The sequence below is a fragment of the Pavona decussata genome, unplaced genomic scaffold (genome assembly GCF_977016875.1).
Source record: "Pavona decussata unplaced genomic scaffold, jaPavDecu1.1 SCAFFOLD_192, whole genome shotgun sequence".
Lineage (NCBI taxonomy): Eukaryota > Metazoa > Cnidaria > Anthozoa > Scleractinia > Agariciidae > Pavona > Pavona decussata.
The window spans coordinates 693,073-718,858 of record NW_028145601.1 but is presented as its reverse complement, the minus strand read 5'-3'; the positions used below and the strand labels follow the sequence as shown (position 1 = coordinate 718,858).

General features: G+C 40.0%; 3 protein-coding genes and 2 long non-coding RNA genes across 5 annotated transcripts in view; 3 read left to right on the top strand and 2 right to left on the bottom strand.

Annotated features, from left to right (window-relative positions):
- Positions 1–21,090, top strand: part of LOC146462039 (sodium- and chloride-dependent transporter XTRP3-like) — a 25,640-nt gene extending 4,550 nt beyond the window's left edge. The window contains exons 5-9 of the mRNA XM_085086127.1: positions 1,627–1,743; positions 1,961–2,159; positions 3,520–3,679; positions 4,732–4,894; positions 19,838–21,090. Coding sequence (XP_084942253.1) covers positions 1,627–1,743; positions 1,961–2,159; positions 3,520–3,679; positions 4,732–4,894; positions 19,838–20,047 — 849 coding nt within the window. The 3' untranslated portion in view covers positions 20,048–21,090. The remainder of the gene's footprint in view (positions 1–1,626; positions 1,744–1,960; positions 2,160–3,519; positions 3,680–4,731; positions 4,895–19,837) is intronic.
- Positions 259–1,611, bottom strand: LOC146462041 (uncharacterized). Its single transcript, XR_014857255.1, has 2 exons — positions 1,462–1,611; positions 259–1,428 (listed from the first exon to the last, which is right to left on the bottom strand). It is a non-coding gene; the product is annotated as an uncharacterized LOC146462041 (long non-coding RNA).
- Positions 10,738–14,986, top strand: LOC146462040 (uncharacterized). Its single transcript, XM_085086146.1, has 11 exons — positions 10,738–10,851; positions 10,996–11,043; positions 11,380–11,472; positions 11,733–11,801; positions 11,888–11,976; positions 12,102–12,228; positions 12,770–12,814; positions 12,908–12,984; positions 13,310–13,496; positions 13,594–13,661; positions 14,056–14,986. Exons 4-11 carry the CDS (start codon positions 11,784–11,786, stop codon positions 14,477–14,479), a joined length of 1,035 nt encoding a protein of 344 aa, XP_084942272.1. The 5' UTR covers positions 10,738–10,851; positions 10,996–11,043; positions 11,380–11,472; positions 11,733–11,783; the 3' UTR covers positions 14,480–14,986.
- LOC146462037 (uncharacterized) overlaps positions 19,885–25,786 on the bottom strand; it is a 12,224-nt gene continuing 6,322 nt past the window's right edge. The window contains exon 3 of the long non-coding RNA XR_014857251.1: positions 19,885–20,023. This is a non-coding gene — a long non-coding RNA (uncharacterized LOC146462037). The remainder of the gene's footprint in view (positions 20,024–25,786) is intronic.
- LOC146462036 (sodium-dependent neutral amino acid transporter B(0)AT3-like) overlaps positions 23,008–25,786 on the top strand; it is a 24,801-nt gene continuing 22,022 nt past the window's right edge. Inside the window, exon 1 of the mRNA XM_085086121.1 lies at positions 23,008–23,136. The gene's annotated coding sequence lies outside the window, so the exon portion shown is untranslated. The remainder of the gene's footprint in view (positions 23,137–25,786) is intronic.

Genomic DNA, 25,786 nt, shown 5'->3' with positions numbered 1-25,786 from the left:
ACTGAAACATTTTATTTGTTCCGCCGTGAACGGGAAAAGGCAAACAACACGCCAATTACTACCTGGTTAGTCTTCTTGACTTTTGGAAGGCTTGCCCTCAAGTCGCGGTGAGTTTAGGATTTTTCTGTAGTGAGCGCGGGGCGCGAGCGATGGAACGAGAGCTAGTAGACTTAATATGAGAACAAAAGAAGCGAGTTACAGTAATTTGAACTTGTTCACAATTATCGAGTCTACTATAAAAGAAAATTTGTCGATAAACATTTTCTTTTCAACTAAAGCTAAACAAGGGTGGCTATCTGTATGTACATTTGCATGCACTTGAAAAGAAAGACAAATTAGTCTATAGGAAAATCATATTGTAAACCCGGTATTCAGCTTGGGCTAGACCCATAGAAGGACCGGAAATCAAACCCTCTGTACACCACTTGCTCCCGTCTGTCCTCGTAGCTCAGCCGGTAGAGCACTGGAGGTCGTGGCTTCGATTCTCCCCAAGGTAAAAGATTTTTTCGTCTTTACCTCGTACGGTCTCCCTTTTCTTTACCAGGGCTAACGCTCAGAAGGAATTTCAGTAGTTCACTTAGCACTGGAGCTCATCTACAAGATGTTCCATAATGTCTCGCCCTCCTGCATGTCATTACAAATTTCAAAGTTCCAGTCATCGTACAATCTTAGGGCGCGTTTTTTTATCCACAATTCTGGAATAAGAATGGTTGGTACGGAATGCTAGGAATAATTCGGATTGTCTGCATAAAAAAAACCCCTGTCGGTCCTGGCCGAGTAAACATTGCGTAACAAATATGGCGGCCGACGAACAGGCTGCCATTGCAGCCGTAAACGCCGTAATTTTCCTTGAACTTTTGGTACAATGAAATTAGAAGCAATGTTTAATTTTTTCAAAAAGTGTAACCTGATTTTTTCCCTTGTAGAGACGTATTTGAATCCGCAGCGTTCATCTCGCCGTCCGCCATCTTGGATTTCATTCGCAACATTCTGTTCATTGTGCCCCTGGGAGCAGAATGGATGGAATGGCATTCTGTCCATTCCGGAATAAGAATGCGGAATAGAAAAACGCGCGCATTTTACATTCTGTCCATTCACATTCCAGAATTGTGAATAAAAAAACGCGCCCTTAGAAAAAACCACCTACTAGTCACCCCATCTTTTAAAACAAACATGAAAATTTCAAAAGCTTACAGAGGGGCAATACTATGGAACCTTCTACCGGGAGAGTGCTGCAAAGCAATATCCCTAGAAAGTCTTATTAAAAGGATTCGTGGATTGAATATGATTGAAGATATTGATCTTAGTAACTTGTACAGTAAGAATTTTTAGATGTTTTGATCGTTCTATTGAGAATGTTTTAGTCTAGATCTTTAGCGTTTTTAACTTATCTTAGTCGAAACATTTGTGTAATTACAAATCTTTTTACTTTTATATTTTGTCAGCTAGTTTTGTTTATACACGACCCTACAAGCTACCTAGCTTTAATCCTTATCGTGTGTAAATAAAGGTTTTGATTGATTAATTGACTGAGGACTTAAACATCCACTATAGAGTTAATTCTCTGATCCTATCACCTGCTTCTGTACACCAGTAACAAATTTCATTTGTATCCACTGTTCACAGGCCCATGATTCGTACGACGAGTGTTTAGCATTATACGGAGGAGCAAACAGTACAAACCTTCCCCACGGAATGACACTTAAACAAAAATGCCACGATCTGACACACTGGCTATCTGAGGTAAGAACTGAAAAAAGGACCTACATTTTAAAAGCAGTAACCTTTATTTGAATACACCAGAGAAAACACTTTTGAAGTGCTCCTTTTTCAGGCGTTCATGTCCACTTTTTGAGTCAAGTTTGTTCTCTATATATTCGCGCCAGAAAGAAACGATGTTGTGGCTTTTGAAAACGCTTCTTTGTGAAGGCATCGCAAACACTGATGTTGTTTCGTTTAGTCCTTTCAAGGCCCTGGTTTGACCTTCATTGCCTTCACGGAAGCCATTCTCAAGCTACCTGTGTCGCCACTGTGGGCTGTGCTGTTCTTCTGTATGCTGCTCTCACTCGGTCTTGGCAGTATGTTTGGTATTCTGGAGGGGGTCCTAAATTCTTTACACGATCAGAAGTTGATACCACTGCGAAAGGAAATACTAACAGGTTTGTTTTCGTTGCACTATTTAGGAAGGCCACACAAAACTTAACGTGCGACAAGACCCGTTTTAGTAGCGCTGTATGTCTTCTTAATAGAAAGCTTTAGCAACGACTACGGCAACGGCAACGAGAACGTCAAAAAAAGCAATAGGCTTAATAACCGAAACAACAACTCTGCACTTGCATTATACCATTTCAATTTTGCACGTTTCTTTGCCATAATATCAGGCCAATGCTTGCAGTAGCATTGTTGTTGTCTTCCAGCAATCGATGAGAGAGCGTTCACGGAATGCGGTCTCCCTTTCAGAGCTGATAGCGCATCGATCCTCCAGACTCCGAGAAGTCGTCTTTTTTCGTCAGATGATTATCTTATCTCGTACCCAGATCTCAGTCGGTTCGGAAATGTGGATCTCGGTACGAGATTAATGACCATCCTACAAGCGAGCGGAAACTGGAAAAGTAAAAACGAGGAGGGTGGAGAGTCCATGTTTTGTTATGTGACCCCGGATCATGCATGGTCTTCCCGGCTTGTCCAGACTCGCATAGTGCGCATCCTTCTTCAGTACGGACTCCAAGTCCTGATTTTAAGTTCTTTTCCCCGACCGACCTACAGACCTAAAATCACCAAACGTCACCAATGGCAAAAGGAGAAAATAACAGAGGATGGCCTTACCTATCTATTTAATTTTACAGCTCGAATCCCTGATTCCAAAACCTAACTTAAACGGAAAGTTTTTCCAGCTCCTCCTTATCACCCTGATCAGTTTTTCGTAATTCTTGAGTTTCCCTGTGTTCTTGAAAATGATTACTAGAGTTTGATTTTGCCTGAGAGCAACAATCAGTCAGCTGGATGGATAAATAAAAACAAGAACAAATTATCACTTAAAAAGAGTTCAATTGTTAATTACAGAGGAAAAGGCCAAACATGTACAGTTGCAATTCTCCAAGGCGCTGTTCACACGGAGGGAGGAAGATCCTTGTACTAGGAAGATCCTAGAAAGTGGATCATCCTAGCGCCACTGGTTTCTGAGTTCAGTTTACACGCAAAAGGTTGTACTTGGCACTAGCGCTAGGATCTTCCTAGCTGAGAGATAGGAAGATCGGGAGGTCCTAGCACCAGGGACAAGAAGAACAAACATGCCGGCGGCCGGGTGTTCATGTGCTAAAGGCCGACAATTTGGTCTTACTTTCCTTCTCCCCTTGGTAACCATCCCGACCGAGACTTCTGCATGTAAGCAAAACTAAAAGTTGTTTCGCCTTCTCAGGATCTTTCGCGTGCTAGGATCTACCTCCCTCCATGTAAACAGCCCCTAACATACTACACTGTTGTTGGTAATGCTTGCGTTGTAAATGATCTTCCATCCAGGTCTGACGTGTTTTGTGTGCATGGCTGTGGGGCTACTATTCTGCCAGACATCTGGGGAGTACTGGCTGCAGATGTTTGATAGCTTTACCGGAACTCTTCCGCTTCTGTTCATTTGTTTCTTTGAACTTGTTGGAGTTTCATGGGTTTACGGCGCAAACAGGTCAGGTTTTTAACAATATATTATTATCCGGCTGCGAAATCGCGTGGAATATCGCCTGATACTTAGCCGACGAGGCCGTAGGCCGAGTTGACTTAAATCAGGGAACATTCCGCAAGATTGCGCTGGATATTAAATTGTTTTATTATTCAACACATTGATAAAAAAGCACAATTTTGTTGCAGTAAAGCTATAAGAGACGATCTTTATTTTGTCATTTTTCTCCCCAACATACAAAATTACGTATATTGCAGGATATCTGTTGACTACGGACGACGAATATTCAGTGCATGCACCATGACCATATTTGGGCAGTGTTACAATGTGTTGAATGTAATAATGGCAGATGAAAGTGTGTTACTATAGCAGTTAAATATAATTTGAGATTGTAGACAAGCTTGATGGTGCATCTTGACCGCAAAATACTAACATGCTTTTGTTAGATTCCATCTGTTGTTTTTAACTATGGTAGTTTCAGTTCCATTTCATAGTAAAAATAGTTTTTAATGTTATCTCGTACAAGTAATTTTCAGATATTTTAGTTCTTTAATTAGACACGACCACGTCAGCCATGCTCTAATTTATATCGTGTATAAATACTCTTATTGTGATGAATATTATTATTATTATTAGATAGTTTGATTTAGTCACAGAAACGTTCTGAGTTTCTCCGTTCTGTCCTTTATTCTGTTGAGAGCGGACGTCCTCTGATCGTTAGGCTATGTTAGGGTTCCGAAAGAGACTTGGAAAAGCCTTAGAATACGGGATTTCATATTTCCAGAGTTGGAAAACATGTTGGCTGGCACGTTTATAGTGAACTCCATTAGAAGCTATTTCAGTTTTGACTTTTTTAAAGTTACTTAGAGAAATTTAAAGCAAATTGAACAAGGAGTGGCTCTTCCCAAATCTCAAAGAAGCAGTAGCGTATCCTTGTTAACTTTCAATGTTCTTCCGATTGTAAATTTTAATGTAAGGTCGCCGTGGTATTGCTTCAGTAATCACGTGTACACATATCCAGTATATTGTAATTGCCGCGTACTTGATTCAATACACAGGTTTTATGACGACATAGAGTACATGCTTCGAGTGCGGCCGGGCTGGTACTGGAAAATAACATGGAGATTTGTGTCTCCTCTGATAGTCCTGGTGATTTTCGTCTGCAGTCTGTTCAACATGGGAATGAAACCGGCAACCTATTCAACATGGAGACAAAGCGAGGTAAACATTTCATCTTGTTGTGTTCCTTCAATCGAGTTTTTGGGTAGGCGTTGATGATCATGAAACCTAGCTTTAGTACAACAGTAAAGTAAAGTAACGTAAAGTGAAGTAAAGTAAAGGAAAGGAAAGGAAAGGAAAGGAAAGGAAAGGAAAGGAAAGGAAAGGAAAGGAAAGTAAGGTAAGGTAATTAATTTAATATCACGGAGAGTGCTTGCGGAATCTCTCGACCCAGAGGCTCATTATAAAGTGCTTGATAAAAATCAAGATCGAATTGGAATTTGGAAATTTTGGTTAACTGATTGTCTGTTCTTGAGCCTCTTTTAAATTTTTGGAGTACTATAGGGTTTCTGCACGGTTAAAACCGGGTTAATTCTTCACACAATAATGAGATCGTAAAACAAATAAATGATAAAAAAAGAGTATCGAAAAGTACTTGAGTTAACGCATCTTGATTCAGTGGCTACTGTCATGAAACGTCAATGAAATTGGCTCAATATGTCAGGATGACGTAGAAAGTTTCAATAGCGACCACCTCGACGATCTAAATTATGTTGATACTTGGTTTAAAAGCTGCAAGCGTCCGCAAATTGCGTAGTCTCCCTTGCAGCCGTTTTTAGTGTCGTAAAATAAATAAATAATAAAAAAAAGAGTATCGAAAAGTATTTGAGTTAACGCATCTTGATTCAGTGGCTACTGTCATGAAACGTCAATGAAATTGGCTCAATATGTCAGGATGACGTAGAAAGTTTCAATAGCAACCACCTCGACGATCTAAATTATGTTGATACTTGGTTTAAAAGCTGCAAGCGTCCGCAAATTGCGTAGTCTCTCTCGCAGCCGTTTTTAGTGTCGTCACGCAACGCTCCTCGAGGAGCGTTACGTGACGACACTAAAATGAGACTACAAGTTGCGCGAGTCTACTGAGTTATATTTGGGACTAGCTATCTATCACTCAGCTACTATTCCCAGCAGTAACAATAGTTTTGTTTTTTGGTTGTTTTCAGTATATATTTGAGTTTATGCCGGGTAAACACATTTCATTGACAGCCTTTAAAACATGTACTTTTCCGTTGCCTTACTATGTGTTTCGCCCCTAAACAAATATCTTCTGAACTCCCAGTCGGCAAATACGAGTCGGATTATAAAGGCTACGCGTATACGTTTCGCTAAGATGTCTGGGAAAATTTTCCTCCTATTGCTACCCTCTATCTAAATAGCGTTACGTGTCGTCAACATGATTGGCTCTAATCGAATTTCTAAGCTTTTTTTTTCGGACGCCCTTTGACTGGAGGAGCACAGCTTCAGCTGCAGCGAATTGCATTGGCAATAGAAGAGCTACCCTGGGTACCAGAGGTTTTTCTCGCGTGCGGCGGGACTTGTCGGCACAGCTCCACGAGCGGCGAAGCCGCGAGAAAAACCTCTGGCACGGAGCGATGCTTTTTACCGTCCCCGTTGACCTTTGAGCTTTTTTATCGCATTACATTTACGCCAATCAGATTGGACGTCTCCAACTGTGATCATGTGGATCTGCACGTGAAGAAATGTCAGAAATGGGTTTCCAATTACAGAAGCTCAAGAGGTGTCAATTCGCTATGGCGTTCGCGGGAGTCAATACAACTTCCGTAAAGAAAGTTTTGAATCCAAAATCTGCCCTCTCTTGTCGCCTTTGTGGGGCAAGTGTTGCTAATGGTGGTTATTACAGCCTGACATCGGATACTGCCGAAAAGTTAAGTATTTGTTCGAGAATTTCTTCGTTATTCGGTGTTGAAGAAAACCTGTCAGTTGGGCCGCGTGTTCTTTGCACGACGTGCTTTCGACGCATTGAACGCTTTGAGGTTACGCTGAAAGAGTTGTCGTCCTTCAAGTCTCGATATATTGAAAATTTCTCTCGAAAGCGAGAGACAACGGTAATCAACTTTGTAAAGACGTGGATCTGATAGAATATCATATCCGTGATAAACGAACACCCTGCAATCTCACCGCAGGTTATAGCAACAACTTGAAATCACGAGTAACGAATTCCACGGATCCTATGTCTTCCTAGATGACATATATTTAGCGCTGCCTCCTAAAGACACGGATCTATTAGACTCTCATATACGTGATAAACGAACATCCTGCAATCTCACTGCAGATAAGCATGAAATCACGAGTCAGTTAAGAAATCCCCGGATCCTATGTCTTCATAAATACCATTTATTTAGCGCTGTCTGATATCTTGCAGTTAATCCGAGCCGGTGAACCTAAACAAATGCCACAGAGCTAGCATATCCAATGGCATGTGAAGAACTTCTCCTAACGGCTCAGAATGATCATAAAGAAAATCTCCATTCAGTATATTTGAGTTTTTCCCTTCATGATCAAGATTAACATCTCATGAAGCAGAGATACGCTATAAAGGCTTTAAGACCAATCTTTTAGCGAACTGCAGGAGTCGTGCAGGCCCGTCCATATAAGGTTGCAACGTTCACCCACCGCAGCATGAACCACCGTGACATGAACCACCATGGGATGAACCACCGTAGGATGAACCACAAAACCACCGCCACATGAACCAGAGGACTGGGCATCACAATTTCCTATTAATTATACGGATTAAGCTATCAATAAATCTTTAAGTTTACGGTTCTTAAACACGGGGAATAACACATAAAAATTACGAAATACATATCTCACGTGAGGTTTAGTGGGGAATTTTATCTGATAGTCTGTACAAACGTTGCAAATCTTGAATTGGCGGTGAACTCAGCTAAGATTTCGGAAGGGAAAGATCCTCTCTTGTTTTAAACAGAGCCCCATGAGATGACGGTAAGTGCTTTGCCGCATTTAAACGATGCCGTTCTACCTTGAACGGTTCAAGGTGACTCCTGTGTGTTTCACAAGCCTTGCGTGAAAGATAATCACTGATTGTTCAAAATTAAGAAAAGTCTCCCATTTCAAGAGGGCCTCACTCTGAGGTTTGACAACATGCTTTGACCAAAACGGTTCCGTTAAATTTCTCGTTAGCATTAACATGTTCTGTTTTGGATTAGAATCTTCACATAAATAATATTTCAACATATTTTTGCGTTCCATGGATTTCAACCCTCTTCTCAAGTAAAAGAAACCTTGGGGGTCATCGCCAAGGCCAGACACCCTAATTAGCTTCTGTTGTCATCATCTGACAAGTGATAAGATTAAAATCACATTTTTTGGTTTTAATTACTCTATGAATGTTGAATATATTCTATCTTATCCCCAGACACAAATTTAAAAGTGAACACTACGATTTATTTTACAGAACAGGATTAGCTACTCAGGATCACATACCGTTTAAAGAGACAGTTTAGCCTCCGGGTTGGGGGACTCCCGTATAAAAGTAACGGGGATGATCGTCATAGCTTTTAGAGGTTAAAAATGTGCGGTTTGGTACCCGTTAGGGTGGTAAAATCTGAAATTACTTTCGTCAGAGGTATAGTGTTACCCTTTTAGCCGGGTATTGAGCCGAAACATATGAGAGGAAGTCAACTGATTTGTTATCTCTTAGGGGCCAAAAAATTTGTTTGGGCCACACCCACAAAACAGAATTCTGTTACCTTTACCTACCCTACATAATGTGCGACGATCACCCCCGTCACTTTTATATGGGAGTTTCCCCACCGGGAAGTTAAACGTACCTGCTAATCAGTACCCTATCAAACTGGACGTTGCAAATAAATTCGAGGCCGTAGAGTGAGTGAGTGAGTGAGTGAGTGAGTGAGTGAGTGAGTGAGTGAGTGAGTGAGTGAGTGAGTGAGTGAGTGAGTGAGTGAGTGAGTGAGTGAGTGCGTACGTGAGTGAGTAAGTTAGGGAGTCGGTGGGTGGTTGGGTGGGTGAGTGAGTGAGTGAGTGGGTGAGTGAGTGAGTGAGTGAGTGAGTGAGTGAGTGAGTGAGTGAGTGAGTGAGTGAGTGAGTGAGTAACAGTAACGGCTAACAGTACATCTTTATTACGGCTTATTCTCTAAAGGGAGGTATTGGTCTTGTTAATTACAATAAAGGTTTAGTGATATCTACTAGAATAACTAATCATAACAACTAATCAACTAAAAGATCATACAATAACTTCTAATACAATTGGTATAAAATTATTGAGTGAGAGAATAAATGAGGTCAATGAACTAGTTATAACTTTTTTGTATGTAGATAACTAATCATAACAACTAATCAACTAAAAGATCATACAATAACTTCTAATACAATTGGTATAAAATTATTGAGTGAGTGAATAAATGAGGTCAATAAACTAGTTATAACTTTTTTGTATGTAGATAAATAGGCGATACAATATTTACGTCTCAAATACAAAACATCCTATTATACGTGTACGTACAAAATACACTCCTGCGTCAAAGGACGAAAATGACATCCACAGCTTTTTAGGTATCAAGGGACGGTCTGACGGCGTTTGATCGGTTCTTTTCACGTAATAGTTTTGATTCTGCAGTCATACAGAGGGAGAGAATTGTATGAACCTTTGTATGTATTAAACTGAAATATTTTCTCTAAGACGAAATCTTAGGAGTTTCTGTTACTGCTGATCGGGAACAGACCGATAGCATATTTAGGCCCATTTTTGTGAAATGTGTCTAATATTATAAGGGGAAGCCGTTTATCCCTTCTCACTGCATCATTATCCCAGTTGAAAAAGGAAAGGAGATAAACAGATCTCGTACCGAGTAGCGGCTTGCTAGGTAATTATACGGGCTGCCCTATTGTTCAGATTACCACAAACAGCATCACAGTACACGTACACAGGTTGTACTGAAAGCATTAGATGTTGTTTCATTACATACAAGTTAACCGTTATGTCGATCCTACCTGAGACAACTTTTCTAACAACTAACCTTAGAGCGCACTTTATTAAAGTGTTCATTCCATTTTACAAAGCGCACTGTTTTATTGCTCAGGACATAGCGCACTTGTCCATTGTGCCAGGTGATGCAGAGTGCCCAGAAACGTTTCAAAGATGTGAAGACGCAGACTGCTCGTGTGAAGGGACTCTGTACCATTGTTTTCTTTGCGTGAAATCCGCAAAAAAGGGCACAAAGGCATGCATCCTCAAGGACCATTTTAATAAAAAGCACTGGAACCACAGGGTGTCCTGTCATGGTAAGACTCGGATCACAACTTGTGCGTCCTGATTCCCTATCTTTCATGAAGAAATCATGCAATGTAGAATTTAGTATGTCACGCTGAAGCGATGGTAAGGTTTTCTGGTTAGGTTTCTGGTTAGCCTATATAATAATGGCATTTCGAATAAGCCATGAAACATTTTTTTTTCTATAAATGAGTAAAAAATAATAATTGCCAGGAGATTTCTCTTTCACCAACAAGTGAAAAAAGAAAAGAAGAAAAAAGAATACAAAAGTGTGAATATATTTCCCTATTTTGATTTGCTGAATAAAGCACCTTGTTCAAGGACACAACTTGACCTTGAGGTCAAGTGATAGGCTTGTCGTGTTGATCAGTGTGGCTTTCGGTGAGGTCTCGGAACAGGACTAACTTCCTTTAAGCTTGCCTTCAGTTTATAAGTCCTCTTTCGCTTGACTACCTAAAATATCTTGATAAACGAATCATCAGCAAGAATTTTTAAGTATAGTGTAACTTTAAAATATAGCAGCGTTTTTCTATTACAGGAAAAATAATGATGAGATGTCATTTAGAATGTTCCACGACGGCTGGGAAGGTATTTAAGGGCTTCCCAAGAAGAAGTCACTGGCATTGCTGTCTTTGCCCCCAGCTTTTCGAGAGGAGCAATGACTTTCAAGCTCATCTGAGACGTCATGAAAGAAGTTCGAAAACTCCCAAAACGAACAGCTCTAAAGTGGCTTGACTTGAAAAGATTGCAGCATCCAATAAACACGAAGGAAGAAGGTTTTATACGTGATGCCATTGAAGGCACAAATAAATCTTTCACATCTGGGTGGCTCAACGATGAGGTAAAAAAGTAACTGAGTAATCCATTGATCAGTTTAGCAGGTGTTCATTTATTTGTTATGGAACAATGCACGTAAGAGTTGATTTCCAGGCAACCCTTTCCATGCTACCAACGATAAAGTCTTATTGTTTTTCTATATTTACAGGTCATCAACTTTTATTTCTCACTTTTGGAAGAAATCTCGAGATCACGTGTAAGTCACACATAAAAGCCTAAAATTACCCTTGTTTATGTCATGAAAGTCACCTTGCTAGTTGTCAGACTCGATCACCTCGCCATCTGCTGGGACACCCATAGTGGCGTTGTATCTTCCAATGCCGTTCTAAGACATCTTAGCGTTTAGTCACGTGTTAATTAATTCAGTTTGATGTCGAACCTAAAGAAAACGTAGCAAGAAGTCTGAACAAGATACAGCTGAAAGCTTCAGACTATCTGGGGTAAACGAACATTTTAAATAAACCCCTTAAACGTTATCCTTGAGTACGGTTAATTATTTCTGTGTTTTAATTTTTCTGCCATGCAAATACAGGGGAAAGATGGTATTGTGCTCTTTTCGTCGTTCTTCTACAAGAACTTGCAAGATCGAAGCTTAGGAAACCTAAGACGATGGCGAAGGAAAAACGTAAGTCTCATTCTTGAACGAAATCATTGACCCTTTCACCCCATAGCCATTATTAGAATGTTATGACATGTTCATTAATTGGCGGCAATTTGTTGTTTGGCGATTTGTCTTACGATAAAGGAATGATAATGGCACTCACTTATAATTAATACGCTATCAAAAACTGATAATAATTTGTTGGTTGGCCTCAGTTTACATCAGTATTCAGTGCATAAGTAACTTGTTTTTTTGGCTGACTGGCTGATCAATTTTTTTTTCAGGTTAAAGTAGCAGAGACGACCGATATAATCTTCCCAGTGCATTTCAGTGGCATGCACTGGTGCCTCGGGGTAAGCACCTTATTATTTCAACAAAGAAACGACGGTACGGAAATTAAGCAAGAATAAAATGAAGTCATCATTTTTATGTTTTGTAGGTCATACAGTACCAGGCGAGAAAAGTGATTTTGTATGATCCACTTGGCGGCGATCAATTAGATGCAAATGGTTTCTTCGATGACGTCGAGTAAGTAATCGGCGAAGGCTATAATGTTAAGGTTGCAATTTTTGGCAATCTTGTGCTAGTTGCATGCCAGCGACTAGATTTGAAGGCACGTACATTTTCTCATTACTTTCCGTTTCAAAAACTAGCGGATACCTTCAAGTCAAGGCCAAAGACGAAGGGTGGGATCCATCATATCTAGGCATTTGGAAGAGAAAAATTCTTGGCCAGCCAGTCCAGACAGACAACAACAGCTGTGGTGTCTTCGTCTGCATGGTAAAATAAAATGAAATCCTGCATTCGCAATTATATAATTGAAACAGTGCCCACATCACGTGATTTACTCCTCGTGATTTACCCCTCTGAGCAATGTTTACCCAATGGAATCCAAGTTAAAGGGGAAGTATCATGGGTTTTTTTATATCTTTTGTTAAAAATGATGTAATAAGACCTTCAATCACCTGCCAAATAATTCTAGAATGACGAGAGGAACGGAAGCAACTCAATTCTTGAAAGAAACAACTTGTGATCTGTTCTAGCGCATTTTGGAAACAAAAATGTGAGAACTTGAAAAACATAAGCCTAATATTTTTGCCAGTTTCAATCGAAACTGGCCTACCCTGTCTCTAGCCAGAGGCACTAATCGACAGTTTTATCGTACTGGGGTGATAATTTTTAACAAACTTGACAATTATTTTGTTGTTTCTGCTAACAGTCAAATATTTTTGGGTTTCATTTTGATCAGTGTAATTAAATATAACGCTTATTTAATTTCCTTGTACATATCCATCTCATGTTGACCTAATTTTGTTGACAGATGGCGCAATGTTTCTGTGAGGATAGTGATGTCCAGTTTTGTAAAGTAAGTTGAGTGCCATATTTCTCTCTCTTAGGCGTAGTGTGTGAAGTATAGCGCTGGATGTGAAAATAATTATTTTTTTACTAATTCTTCTAGGTGAGTATGTTCAGCAACATGAGAGAACTGATAATGCGCAACATCTTGAAATGTGAAGAGATTATCGACCTCTATCGGTAAGCGTTTTACCGCGATCATTTTGCCATTGCCTTTAATGGACCTAGATCGAATCTCGTTACATTTAAAATGAAAGCACACTCTTCACAAAATGATCAAGCCACTTTTTTGTAGATTTTAGTAAAGAAAGAAAAGTTATTAAAATGGAGTAAAAAGGGATTTTTTCCTGTTATCCTTTATTCTAAAACCTTTTCAAGTACACTGGCCCCTTACTCGTCTGCTAAGGAGTTTTTTTTAATGGATAAGAGCAACTATAAATCGCATGTCCTTGAAATCATGAATTTTCATTGCACTGTTCTGATAATTACTTTTTCAATATGTCAGGAAACAAGAAAACAAATTTGAGGGAAAGGACACAAAGCCAAGAAATAGTGAAAGGGAGACAACTAGTGAACAGCAAGATCCAGAGTTTCAAGAAGAAAGTGTTGATGTGGAAATCATGACGAATCAGTCCGAAAGAGACGAACTAAAACAGGAAGGAATGACGTTGAGACGTCGATCTCAAATCAAGGTAATTTGACACGTCCTGATTAGGATGAGATTCTTCATGTTGTTATCTGTAAGTGACAACAACTAATTTTTGTTTAACGTTGGAATTATTTACACAGAGGAAATACAGATCATCGGAGTTTGAATTGGCGTACAAGCCAAAGGCCATAAAGAGAGAAGAAACTCGGTAAGCGATTGAATAACATTCACTTCCATAACATGCAGTACATTGACACCAATTTGTTTATCCTGACTTGTCTATAAAGTGATAATTTTTTTCCTTAGCAAATGAAATAAACGATGTATTATTAGTATTATTATTATTATTATTATTATTATTATTATTATTATTAGTAGTAGTAGTAGTAGTAGTAGTAGTAGTAGTAGTAGTAGTAGTAGTAGTAGTAGTAGTAGTAGTAGTAGCAGCAGTAGCAGTAGCAGTAGCAGTAGCAGTAGCAGTAGTAGTAGCAGTAGTAGTAGTAGTGGTAGTGGTAGTGGTAGTGGTAGTGGTAGTAGTAGCAGCAGTAATAGTGAGGAGTTGTTTAAAAAACACGTTACTTACTGTGATTCGGTCCCCGCAGTTTTGATACCGATGACACAGAAGAGGAGGAGGAGGAGGAAGTGGCGAAAAGGAAGGTGAAAACCATGCTAGATGAATTGGAAAAGAAAGGGGAACTCCAATCGATCATTAACAAGGCAGTGAAAGAAAGCAAGGGCGTTGCAAAGGATCTCGGCCGAGGTGGCGGAAAGGGACTGGCTGCTTTCCTGGATGTAACTACAAAGACGAAAAGTGATAACAGCTTTCAGCAGAATATAAATGCACGGTTGAGTGCTTCGGAAGTTCTAGCAAATGCTTTAGAGGAAGATCTTATCAGACGCTTTCCAACGCATCTGGGGTGGAACAGAAGAGAGGGTACAGGGCAGACGACAAAAATGGCAGCTAATTGTTTAGCCTTTGTCACTGGCGAAATCTTGCGTCGCTTCGATGAGGAGGAGGAAGAATGAAATCATCTGCTATTGAGTCCTACAGTCGAACCTCCCATAAGCGACTACCCATAATGTCAAGGATATGTGGTCGCTTACGGGAGGTGGTCGCTTACCAGAGGTCAGACCGTAGGGGGTCTAAAATCTCGGGTAATTTACATATGGTAATAGGCCTTATCACGGTTTTCGACGCCATTTTGACGAGTAGGCAAACAGGCTTGAAATAACAGTGTTTGTTTAGAAATCCCGGATGTCAAATAATTTTCATAAAACATCGCTTCTGAAAAATTCATGAATTGGAAACTTTTGGCACTAGGAAAAGGATTTTAAGAAAAAAATTGGAGGGATGTAGCTGTGCCAGAAAGCGTCCAGCCGTGTTTTGAAATTTCCATACATTTGTCTGTATAGCGAGCCAGGCGTGAACTGCTACTAAAAATGGTTCGCGGGAAAAAATAGAGGGAAATGTATGGATTAAATGTTATTTCAGTGTGAAGTATAGTGCATGTGTATTTTATCAATTATTTCAATGCTAAGTGTTACGGGACATTTTTCAGTAAAATAGATTTCACTCAATTTAGGAAATATCGGAGCCTTTGTAGCCGTCAAGTAAAACACATAGGTGTTGAACACCTGCTGTTCTTTCGAATAAGAAATGAGCTTCAGTTTGTAAAGGCGCGAAAAGTAATTCCTTTAGAATTTCCTCCATTTGCTAAGCTTACGCAAGTGAAATTGAGTTGTCGAAATACTATTGGTTACGGGTCTTATATGACAAATGTTGTTCAGTAAAAGCTTTTGAGTTCTGCCTGTAAGAGAACGAGTCAAGATCTACAATAAACGCTATGTTCCTGTGAAGAAGATCTGGTCCACTTGATCTAAAAGATCCCGGTAGGTAGCAGGGCACCTCTCGCTTAGCCACAGAGCTAAAAAGCCCCAAAAGTCCCTGCTACATAAGCTATATCGGAAAACACTTCCGATAGCACCGACTGTGAGATTTATCGTTTACGGCGTCTGCTGTAATGATGCAGCCAATATGTTACAACGACAGATTTTTCGATTTCCGCCCGTGAGAGATACAGCAGATTGTGCGTAAAGTGGTCGCCTACGGGAGGTTATAATCAATTGAAAATTATAAACAATCATCTCTAAAAGTGGTCGTTTACGAGAGGTGGTAGCTTACGAGAGGCGGTCGCCTACGAAGGGTTCCATCTATAGTGATTTGACTCGAAAACGTTTGGTATTTTGGAAAAGTGGTCGCTAATGAGAGGTGGACGCTTACGAGAGGTGGTCGTAAAGGGAGGTTCGACTGTATTTCTTTTAATCGGGGCGGTTTTCAATTTCAATTGAGTGACAAATGTAACTTGCCATGCATGTGCTTTGGTGCATGCTTCACCACACAGTAAACAGTCACTTTCGCAACTAGTACTGAAAAAATAAAACAACTATTATGTAGCTGCACACGGGTCGTTTAGCTAAAGTAGTGGAATGACTGTATCACTCAATCGAAAATAGCGCAATGCTACACCATTCTTTTTATTACTTTTATAAAATGGTTCATGCAACTAGTAGAAATTTTAAAAATTTGATACGATGACAATTTTATTGGGTAAATCCGACGACAGTGGTATATTCAGACTGTTTTGTGATTTGGCATGGAAGGCCAAAACTAAAACGAGGGCTCAGATTAAAGTTTAGCTACGTTTTGCGGGATCAGTGTAAAAAGGAAAGAAGATAGGCCTGCGCGACTCCCACTCGCGTGTTTTTAGCCATGTTCAGTTATAGTTTTGCTATAACGAGTATGTCTTTCAGGGTAAGCCCTCTCTTGTATGAGCGGTGCTCCCTGCAAATTTTCTTTTAGCGCTTCATTTTCTTCTTATTAAATGCCGTTTATGGTTTGGAGGATTTGCGAGATAGTCACTGAACAAAGCCATTTGCTTAAATGTCGCATGTTTTGTATTTTGATCTCAAAGGTCATGTCTGGGTTTTGTGCTCTAACTATTTGACCTCTTGTTGTTTCAGTTTAGCGACTGTCGTTCTTATGCCGTTTGTGGCAATTGGTTCAGGCTTCGTATGGCTCATTTCAGTGTGTCTTGCGACAGTATAGCCTCTCTTTTTATCTTTGTAATTGTAAGGATAGGATTTGAACCGTGTAATAATCATTATCTTGCAGCTTTTGTATTGCCGGGCCCGGCTTTTGTGGCAAGATGTTGTGTTACTTGCCACGGTTATTTGTCTCTAAACCTTTCTTTAGCATCGGAGCTTCTTTTTAAAAAAGCTGTACAATGCGTTAATTTGAGGGCTAAATGCCGCTTTAGTTACGGTTGTGTTTTTTGTTATTGCTCCGCTCCGCTCTGTAACTGTGAGGTTTGTGTTTATGTTGCGGGAGCTTAGCATTTTCCTCCTGTGTTTTGATTACGCCTTAGACTTACATTAAATTTAAAATTAAACTTAAATTTACAGGGAGCGGCACCGCTCATACAAGAGAGGGCTTTCCCTGAAAGACATACTCGTTATAGCAAAACTATAACTGAACATGGCTAAAAACACGCGAGTGGGAGTCGCGCAGGCCTATCTTCTTTCCTTTTACCACTGACAATTGTCTCCCCACTATTTCCTTGCTTGAAAAGCAAGGACTATATTTTAGACTCAAGATTAGCATATAACTTGTATGTAATTCTTAATTCTGTATGCATTTTTCTCATGCAGTTTCATGGTCATTTAGATAAACTGGGAGGTTATTATCCTTGAAAAGCATAGTGAACGAGAACGAATCTAACTTTACGTCTAGTGATCATGCCGTACTAATTTGAACCTTTTCCCTGAATAAACTGAGAAGAGAGTAACGACAAGTCGCACTTTTTCGGCCGAGGAAAGATTCCGGTACGTATTAGGTTAATGCATTAAAATGAGAGAAAATGATTAAAATAAAATGACTAAAATGATTAATTAAACGTTTACTGAGATTGGAACTGAATTAATAGCTTGCGAGAGCAGACGGCATTTCCGGATTTCGCGTAGGGTGAAACAAAAACCAGAAAGGCATCTGCTCTCGCAGGCTAGTATATAAATGGTTGAGTTCATTTCATGTAGAGTAAACTGACTCGGCTATTTTGATGGCTTAATGAAAATATGGGGAAGTATTTATCTACAGTACTCCAAGACCTGCAAGGGTTCTTAGCGAAGCGGTTAACTAAGAGAAATAAAAGTTGAAATTAAAGTTTGAGTAGTTTGAGTGTCACAGTAGGGTATACCACGGTAGTTCTTAATCCCACGCTAGTTCACGTAATGGTATTTAATACCACGCTAGTTCATGTCACGGTATTTAATCCCACAGTAATTTATGTCACGGTATTTAATCCCACGGTAATTAATGTCACGATATTTAATCCCACGGTGGTTCATGTCACGCTGGTTCCTCTCATATGAGATGAACCAGCGTGACATGAGCTCATTGTTGTTCGTGTCACGCTGGTTCATGCCATGGTCAGCGGTCCATGCCATGGTGGTTCATCACACGGTGGTTAATGCCATGGTGGTTCATCCCACGGTGGTTCATGCCATGGTAGTTCATGCCACGGTGGTTCATGCCATGGTGGTTCATCCCACGGTGGTTCATGCCATGGTGGTTCATGCCATGGTGGTTCATGCCACGGTGGTTCATGCCATGGTGGTTCATGCCACGGTGGTTCATCCCACGGTGGTTCATGCCATGGTGGTTCATGCCATGGTGGTTCATCCCACGGTGGTTCATGCCATGGTCGTTCATCCCACGGTGGTTCATGCCATGGTGGTTCATGCCACGGTGGTTCATGCCATGGTGGTTCACGTCACGGTGGTTCATGCCATGGTGGTTCATGCCATGGTGGTTCATGCCATGGTGGTTCATCCCACGGTGGTTCATGCCATGGTGGTTCATGCCACGGTGGTTCATCCCACGGTGGTTCATGCCATGGTGGTTCATCCCACGGTGGTTCATGCCATGGTGGTTCACGTCATGGTGGTTCATGCCATGGTGGGTAACGTTCCAAACCCTGCTCGGCCCGTCAACACTTTTAAACTCTGCGTTGAATAAAATTCAATACCCCACTTGTTTGCTCATCACTTAACTTCTCTACACCGTCAAACCTTTCTAGCACATAGCTTATACTTTCCTTCAATGCCCTTTCCAAACTCTCACAAACCGCCATCACTACACTTCTCGCAGGAACGCTTACGTGATGTTAACAGCACAGTTGGAAATATTCTTTCACGTGCTGGTCTATTCTTGTCAACCAATTGTAGCGTCTGTTAGATTCAGAGTCCCTCAGGAGGTCGTTCGGAGCCAATCAGCCGTCTTGTCCAAAATCTGGACCAACTGATTTAACCGTGCTAACGATTGGTTCGGCGCTATCAAAGGGATGGCGCTCTGGTCCAGAGGCTTTTCGCGCGGGTCACTATAAAGACTTGACAGAAACCGGAAACCGCGCTCGAAAAGTCTCTGGCACCCAGGGTATAGAAGAGCCTGCTTACGAGATTATCTAAATACAGTTGAATGTCTCCAATCGATCAATCTTTTAATCGGCCATTTCGGCAAGCGAACCCTTTCTGTCACTTCGAGGGTGGTCAATTAGAAAAGATTCATGAACTCAGTGGACAGTCGAACCTCCCTTTACGACCATCTCTCGTAGGCGACCACTTTTAAAGATGATTGTTTAAAATTTTGCATTGTTTTTAACCTCCCGTAGGCGACCACTTGACACACAATCTGCTGTATCTCTCAAGGGCGGAAATTGCAAAATGTTTCGCTGTAACATATTGGCCCACATCATTACAGCCGGACCAACCGAAAGTGTCTCCCGAAATAGCATTGAAACAATTGATAACATAAACATGCACTATAGTGTACACTGAAATAAACTTTAATCAGGTTGAATCCATTGTAGGAAAGAAACTCTCTTATCTTGTAAATAGCATGCATGACCGGTGATGACTCTCTCAACCTTGTATCACTCAACAGAAAAATTATGGTGATAAAGAACGTCAACTTGATTATGTAACAAACAAACAAACGCGAAAGTTGTAGATCTTTTACGCTTGGAATGTAACATTGCAAAAATGCCGTTTACTGTTTGCTCCTAAATCAGGCAGTCTAAAGAAAAGTTATTACTTTGGGTTTCGATAAGCACTGGCAAAAGGGTTAGGTCTCCGCAATAATTTAGACCCTCCGTGGTCTGACCTCTGGTAAGCGACCACCTCCCGTAAGCCACCACATATCTTTGACATTATGGGTGGTCGCTTACGGTGGTGATCATTTTAGGTAGATGATCTCTTACAAGAGTGGTCGGTCAAAGAGATTCCATTGCATGACCACTTTTAAACCGTGTAAATATTTCTGTCTTTTAGGGTGACGTGAAGACCGTCGAGTACCCAACCTGGTGCTACTTCGTCATAGCGTTCCTAATCTGCGCCTCTTGTATCTGCATACCAGCGGTGTTCCTTTTAAGATTTTGTCAGCGAGTCACCGCGAGGAAAAAGAGAGATTCAGAAATAGTACGCGATCTGCTTCAATCCGCCAACGCCAGGAGATCTCTAAAATCAAATGAAGAAACGTGAGCCACTTCAAAGCGAAAGCAAGAAACGGTCAACTTCAAGGGCATCCAACATAAAAACAATGTTTAATATTTTGAACTTTTAGTATAAAGGATTAGCCTAGAAAAATTTATATTTCCCGAGATTCCTTGACTGAAAAAGCCAACCGTCGAACGGCTGCAGAAAAGCCCACAAAGTAAAGCCTTTCACTCGTATAAGAAAACCCTTCTTCAGGGTCTCAAAACTGTGGTGCTGGTTAGGGCGAGGAAGGGAATGTCTCTATAGCCCGGAACCCTCAAGCGCTCCCAGAATGGAGCCGAGAGAACGATGCCAATTCTGGTTCCTCAGTTCGGAATTCAACAGTAAGGCAACGCCCTACCACCAGGGCTAAATCATTAGAGCCCTAAACCACTTTAATTTGAGACCCTGTTTCTTAAAATGTAGAAATTTCCATGTTTACATGAGCAATGGTAAACTCTTTAGGGCAGCTGACCAACAGCTGGCCCAGTGAAGGACGAAACCGAATTCAATAAATAATATAAATCAAAGTATTTTACAGTGCAACGAACTCAACCGGGGCCACCGATAAAACCCGGCTTTGAAATTTAAAGAAATGTCCTCGTTTTTGATTGGTTTACAAACTACCAAAGCCAGACTCCTTTGTTGTAAACGTGACCTGTGATTGGCTGATCACTGTTGGGAGGCCTCGGTTGAGATCGTTGCACTGTAACTTTGAATTTTGTAAAATGTGCCCTAAGGGTTTTATTGCTATTTCATACATTAAATATAGTCAGAACGTCATGTGGAAAAAGCCACGTTCAAAGAACTCAAGTCACTTACAGACATTTTGAGATATTATGTTGTAATTATTGCCAGTATGTTTATCATTAAAAAAATGTAGGATGTGCGTAACATATGAAGCTAGCTATAAGAAATCATGATCAGTCACTGTGGTTCAAGGAGGATACCCTGACAGTGTGCAGAAGACTGAGACAATAGAGAACATAAGCAGGAACAAACAAAGACAACATGTACGCAGAAAAAAATTAAAAAATGGAATTATTGTTTCCTGTGTTCTTACATCTTAAGCTAACAGAGTTTGATCTGTTTGGAATAATGAAATAGGTTTAATTCAGTAGCCAAAACAATCGCTCGGTAGGTGCATTGTGGACTTTGGTGCATTTCGTTGTGCTCAACTGCAAAACAACATCGTGAAATGACCAAATTCAACGTTTCGTGGAGAAGGCGTGACGACATGAAGGTGCATTTTTCAGTCTCTTTGTTAACTTCAACGCCGTTTCTACATTCCTACCAAGTATTTTTTTAGATACAGTTCGCCCGTGCCACATTGCTCAATTTGAAAGAGTTGAAATAATGGCGAAGCAGTTCAAATAAGGTTACGTTATATTTTCAAGTGTCACTTCGTTAATGTTGCCGTGGAGGCCTCCGTTAAGCTTCCTCTTCAGTCCCGTCGTCAAGCCAGAATTTCTCTGTTGGATTCTCATATTCGTCACAAACGGAACACAGTTAATTATTTATGACATGTGTTTGTTTGTTGTTTTACTGCCTGCATTTCCCCGTTATACCACTACACAGACTTCGAGAGAGAAACAGACTGCAAAGCAGTCTAGTTTATTGTAGACCTGAGTGAGATGCTTTCTCGTGAATGAACGTTTCATTCTATTTCTAAGCATAAAAATAAGATATGAAAGATAACGTGATCTAGCGTTGTTAACATCATCGTAGCATTGACGTAAGTCGCTAGAATTTTTACTGTCTACTTTATACGTTACGACGTAACAAAAAAATCAGTTACAATTAATACTATAGTAAAGAAATATTGTACAAAGCCAAGTCTTTTGACAAAATCAATATATAGTTCCAAAAGGAACAATATGTCAAGCATAAAATTGTTGTAAACGAACACTTTTCGCGCGCCTTTATTATGTTCATCTTACATGAAGACATATGCGCAGTATATTGACACCGACAAATCAAACTGAGCGGCAGGTGTCAGAGTTTCATGTTTTGGCGGGAAACTAAAGCGGGAAACGTGGCAACCACGATGCGAGTAAAGAATGTTTATTTGCATAAAATGTCTTTCGCCTTTTAATAACTCCTTTTAGCGAAATTCAGCTATCCACATAAAGAGTTTTCATCTGTATTTGTTTTGGATGGGAAAAAGATCCCATAGATGTGCAATGTCTGCAATGAACAACCACTCGAGAGTGAATATTTACAGCTCTACGAAGAGTTTGCAAATTAGTTTTCTTTGTTCGTGAAACGCACTCAAATCCAACGTGAATAGTAATGAGTCCTTCAGTCTCAAAGCTTCTTTTAGTTGCGTAGGAAGGAGGCAAATGAACAAGCTGAGTTAAAAAAATGGTCCATTGGACTGATTTTATCAGACTTGGTGTGAAAATGTTCCTGTTTCAGTGTTGCTTTCATTTTCGAACCGGTGCCGCTAAATGAAAATAAAACCATTATATCAAATAATTTGTTATGCGTGAATGAAGAAATGACATTTATTTAAAACAAATTGACATTAGGAACTAGTCCCATGAAAGCGCAACTGAAATGAAATTTAACAACGGTGCCTGGTGAGGAAAACTTTCGCCTCAAGATTGCCCAGTATGTGATAAACGGAAGCAAATTTTTTTTCTTACTGTAAAGGCACTAATAAATCAGTCAACGTTCTGAAAGGTACCCCCGTCCTCTTGAACAATTATTACAAACAAAGGCCAATGGTTAAAGGTGAACGGTATCGGTCCACGCGTTTTTAACGTACAAATATTCATAATTTGGCAAAACAAATGCGCCTGTCAAAAAAACGAAAACGGAAACAAAATGTAGATAGGATTTATACAGGAAAAACCTGTCTGACGGCAAGTCCAAGGCCCAATTAACTTGCGCAATGGAAACAGAACGAGGAATTGGAATTATGGGGCTAAAGAAGTACAAGGGCGCTGATTGGCTGGCTCGTTCCCGGTTCGTTTAGCACGTTTGATGGTAAATTTATGAAAATTAGAGTCTGGAAGGACATATCGATTTGTAGTATTCCACGTGGTATACGCGACGACTTGTTGGGGCTTTGCTTTGGATCTCTTTTGTCGGTATGTTACAGTCGTTTTGTATAGTTAAGATGGCATTTGTATACTCGATAATCGATTTTTGTGATAGATTACAAAGCGCCAACCGCCGCTTAGAGGGAATCGATGAGTTTTCGAACTCATTCAAACGCACGGCCACTGCGGGTTTAAACACAATGATAAACAGCGGAGTAAAAAACCGAAACTCGAAGAAATATGATAAACCTTGTCCTGTTGAAAGATTGAACTTTTTCTAATTCAGTAGAGTAATTTTGCGTGTTTCTAGACTAAAAAAATCTGAGATTTGTTGTGATTCTCGCAGCAAAGCGATCATCAAGCCGTTTCGCGCCTTTGCTCGATCACATGTAAACACGGTGGAGTTTCGCAATGAGTTAAACATTAATTACCTCCAAAAGAAAAAGAACCGTCAACTTTTGATGCCTTTTCGCACTAGGAAGCTATTTCATGTAATAACTTCAATTAACAAGGAAAATTAACGTTAAAACCCTTCTGACTTGCAATAATCCATGTTTAGCTTGCTGTCCATTTATACAGTGAAGGGTTCGCTCACTAAAGGAAATCAAGATTCAAAGTTATCGAAAATAATTAAAACTTCCGCTTGACTTTTAACTTAGCCAAGCAAAACATCCACGCTCAAGAGCTGCCGCATTTTTACAACTTGTAAAAACATATGTTGAGGCCATATTTCAAAACATGAAGCTGTTTATTGCACAACCTTTGTGTTGGTAAGCTTAAGTAAGAGCTCTCCCAAGAGTATTACAATTTCAAAACATTTATAACGTGCTCTTAACAAAGCTATCACAAGCTGTCAGTTTTTCTCAGTCGAAATGGCTGTCACTTCTCCATCAAATTCAGTTTCTGATAATAACTTAAACTTGGGACGTTTTAGTTATAATCCTCCGTCGACACAAACGAATGAGTGAAAATGTTCGAACATGTTATTGTACTACAACAATACACACATCACATTTGCGTTCAATATAAAAGAAACGTCGTACTTGAGAAGACAAAAAGGCTTTTTAAATGGCGGCTCACCACTGATACCCGGATTGTAGAATCGACTACAGCGTCGAATTCTAAACTTATTGCAATCGCAAAATTAAACGGAATAATTACTAGTAAAGACTAAAACGCAAAGGAAAGACACTTTCTATCACTTTCCACGAGGCTTGTATATCAATTTGCATAAAATGCTATACCTTCGAAAGTGCTTAATTTATTTAACGGTAATCGAAAGAAAGGCGGGTTTTGAACGATCCTTGCAGACGTCTCAATTCTTATAACCCAATCGTTAGCTGGCACGAAAGTTCTCCTGTCTGCCTTACAGCCACTACTAGCCACGAGGTCTGTTACTTAGCAACTGCATTCACATATGATATTAGACTGTGGGCTCAGAGAATGAATTCTCGGAGATGAGAATCTTTTATTTCCTAGCTAACTAAAACATAAGTTGGTTAGAAACAGCGTAGAGCGCTTTGTGTACAATGTAAAGAATGCTATAGAACATTAAGAAATCTGCAGCATCACATCCAGTACAAACTGAGCTGAAACAGAAGGTTATTAAATTAGGAGTAGTGAATAGGCCGTCATTTTCACGTTGGTGCTATTTATTACAACTACCAGACTCCTTCAGTTTATTTTGTTTCCTCTTGCAAATTTAATAGGGATATTGTTGTCTAAAATATCCCTGGGATTACATTACTAATAATGTAAAATAATCCCTGGGATTAGACAACAAATATCACCTGGATTACAAAATTTAAATAAGAAAGGAAAAGCGAGGAGGATTCTGGTAGTTTTAGTAAAGTATTAAACGTCGTCGTTAAAATCACCTATTTTGAGGCTTATGAAGGCAACTGTAGGATTATTTTTAGTTGAAATATTCCAAACGTTAAGCTACTGGCCCGTTTGCAAACAGTAACAACAAGAACAACGTTGCAGGCTGCCTTAGTAGCTTAAAAGTCAGTGTAATACCAATAATACTGAATCACATCCGGACTTGAATCACATCCGGACTTCAGGCTACAAGAAATGAACTTGTCTGGTGTTTATATGTAAATAACTGGAATAATGTATGCGAAGTTTAAAGGGACTTGAAGTGAACATGAAATATTAATCCAGGGCAATGTGTGTGAAGTTTAAAAGTTATAGGTCGTTCTACAAAATAATAAGAACGAACGAAACCAACGAAACTGAAGAAGTGCGTTTAATTGACAGCGAGAGCATAAAGGTGTTATTTCTCTTGATACTACAAGTAGACAAATTGAATTCACCGGTGTACATGCCACGCGACGTGATTGGTGAGGGCATACAACAAACGAATGACCCACATCAAAGTCTTTCCGCGGAAAGCTTTCGTGACCCCCGCTTTGGATAGTCAAAATATGCCATTATCCTGATTATTCATGCACCTTATTTATATATTGATAACCTAAGGGGGGGAAAAGGGTCTTTTGAAACACCTGTGCACTGTCCTCGTGCAAGGAACAAAGCATTTACTATGGTAATTTCCATTGAAAAAGCTCAGCACATAGAACGAAAAAATTTCACACTCTCGCGTGTCCAATAAATATACCATAATGAGGGCCGGTAACATTAGAAGAAATTCTTACTTTAAAGTCTGCTCAAAATAGAAACCGTCATTGAGGTTTGA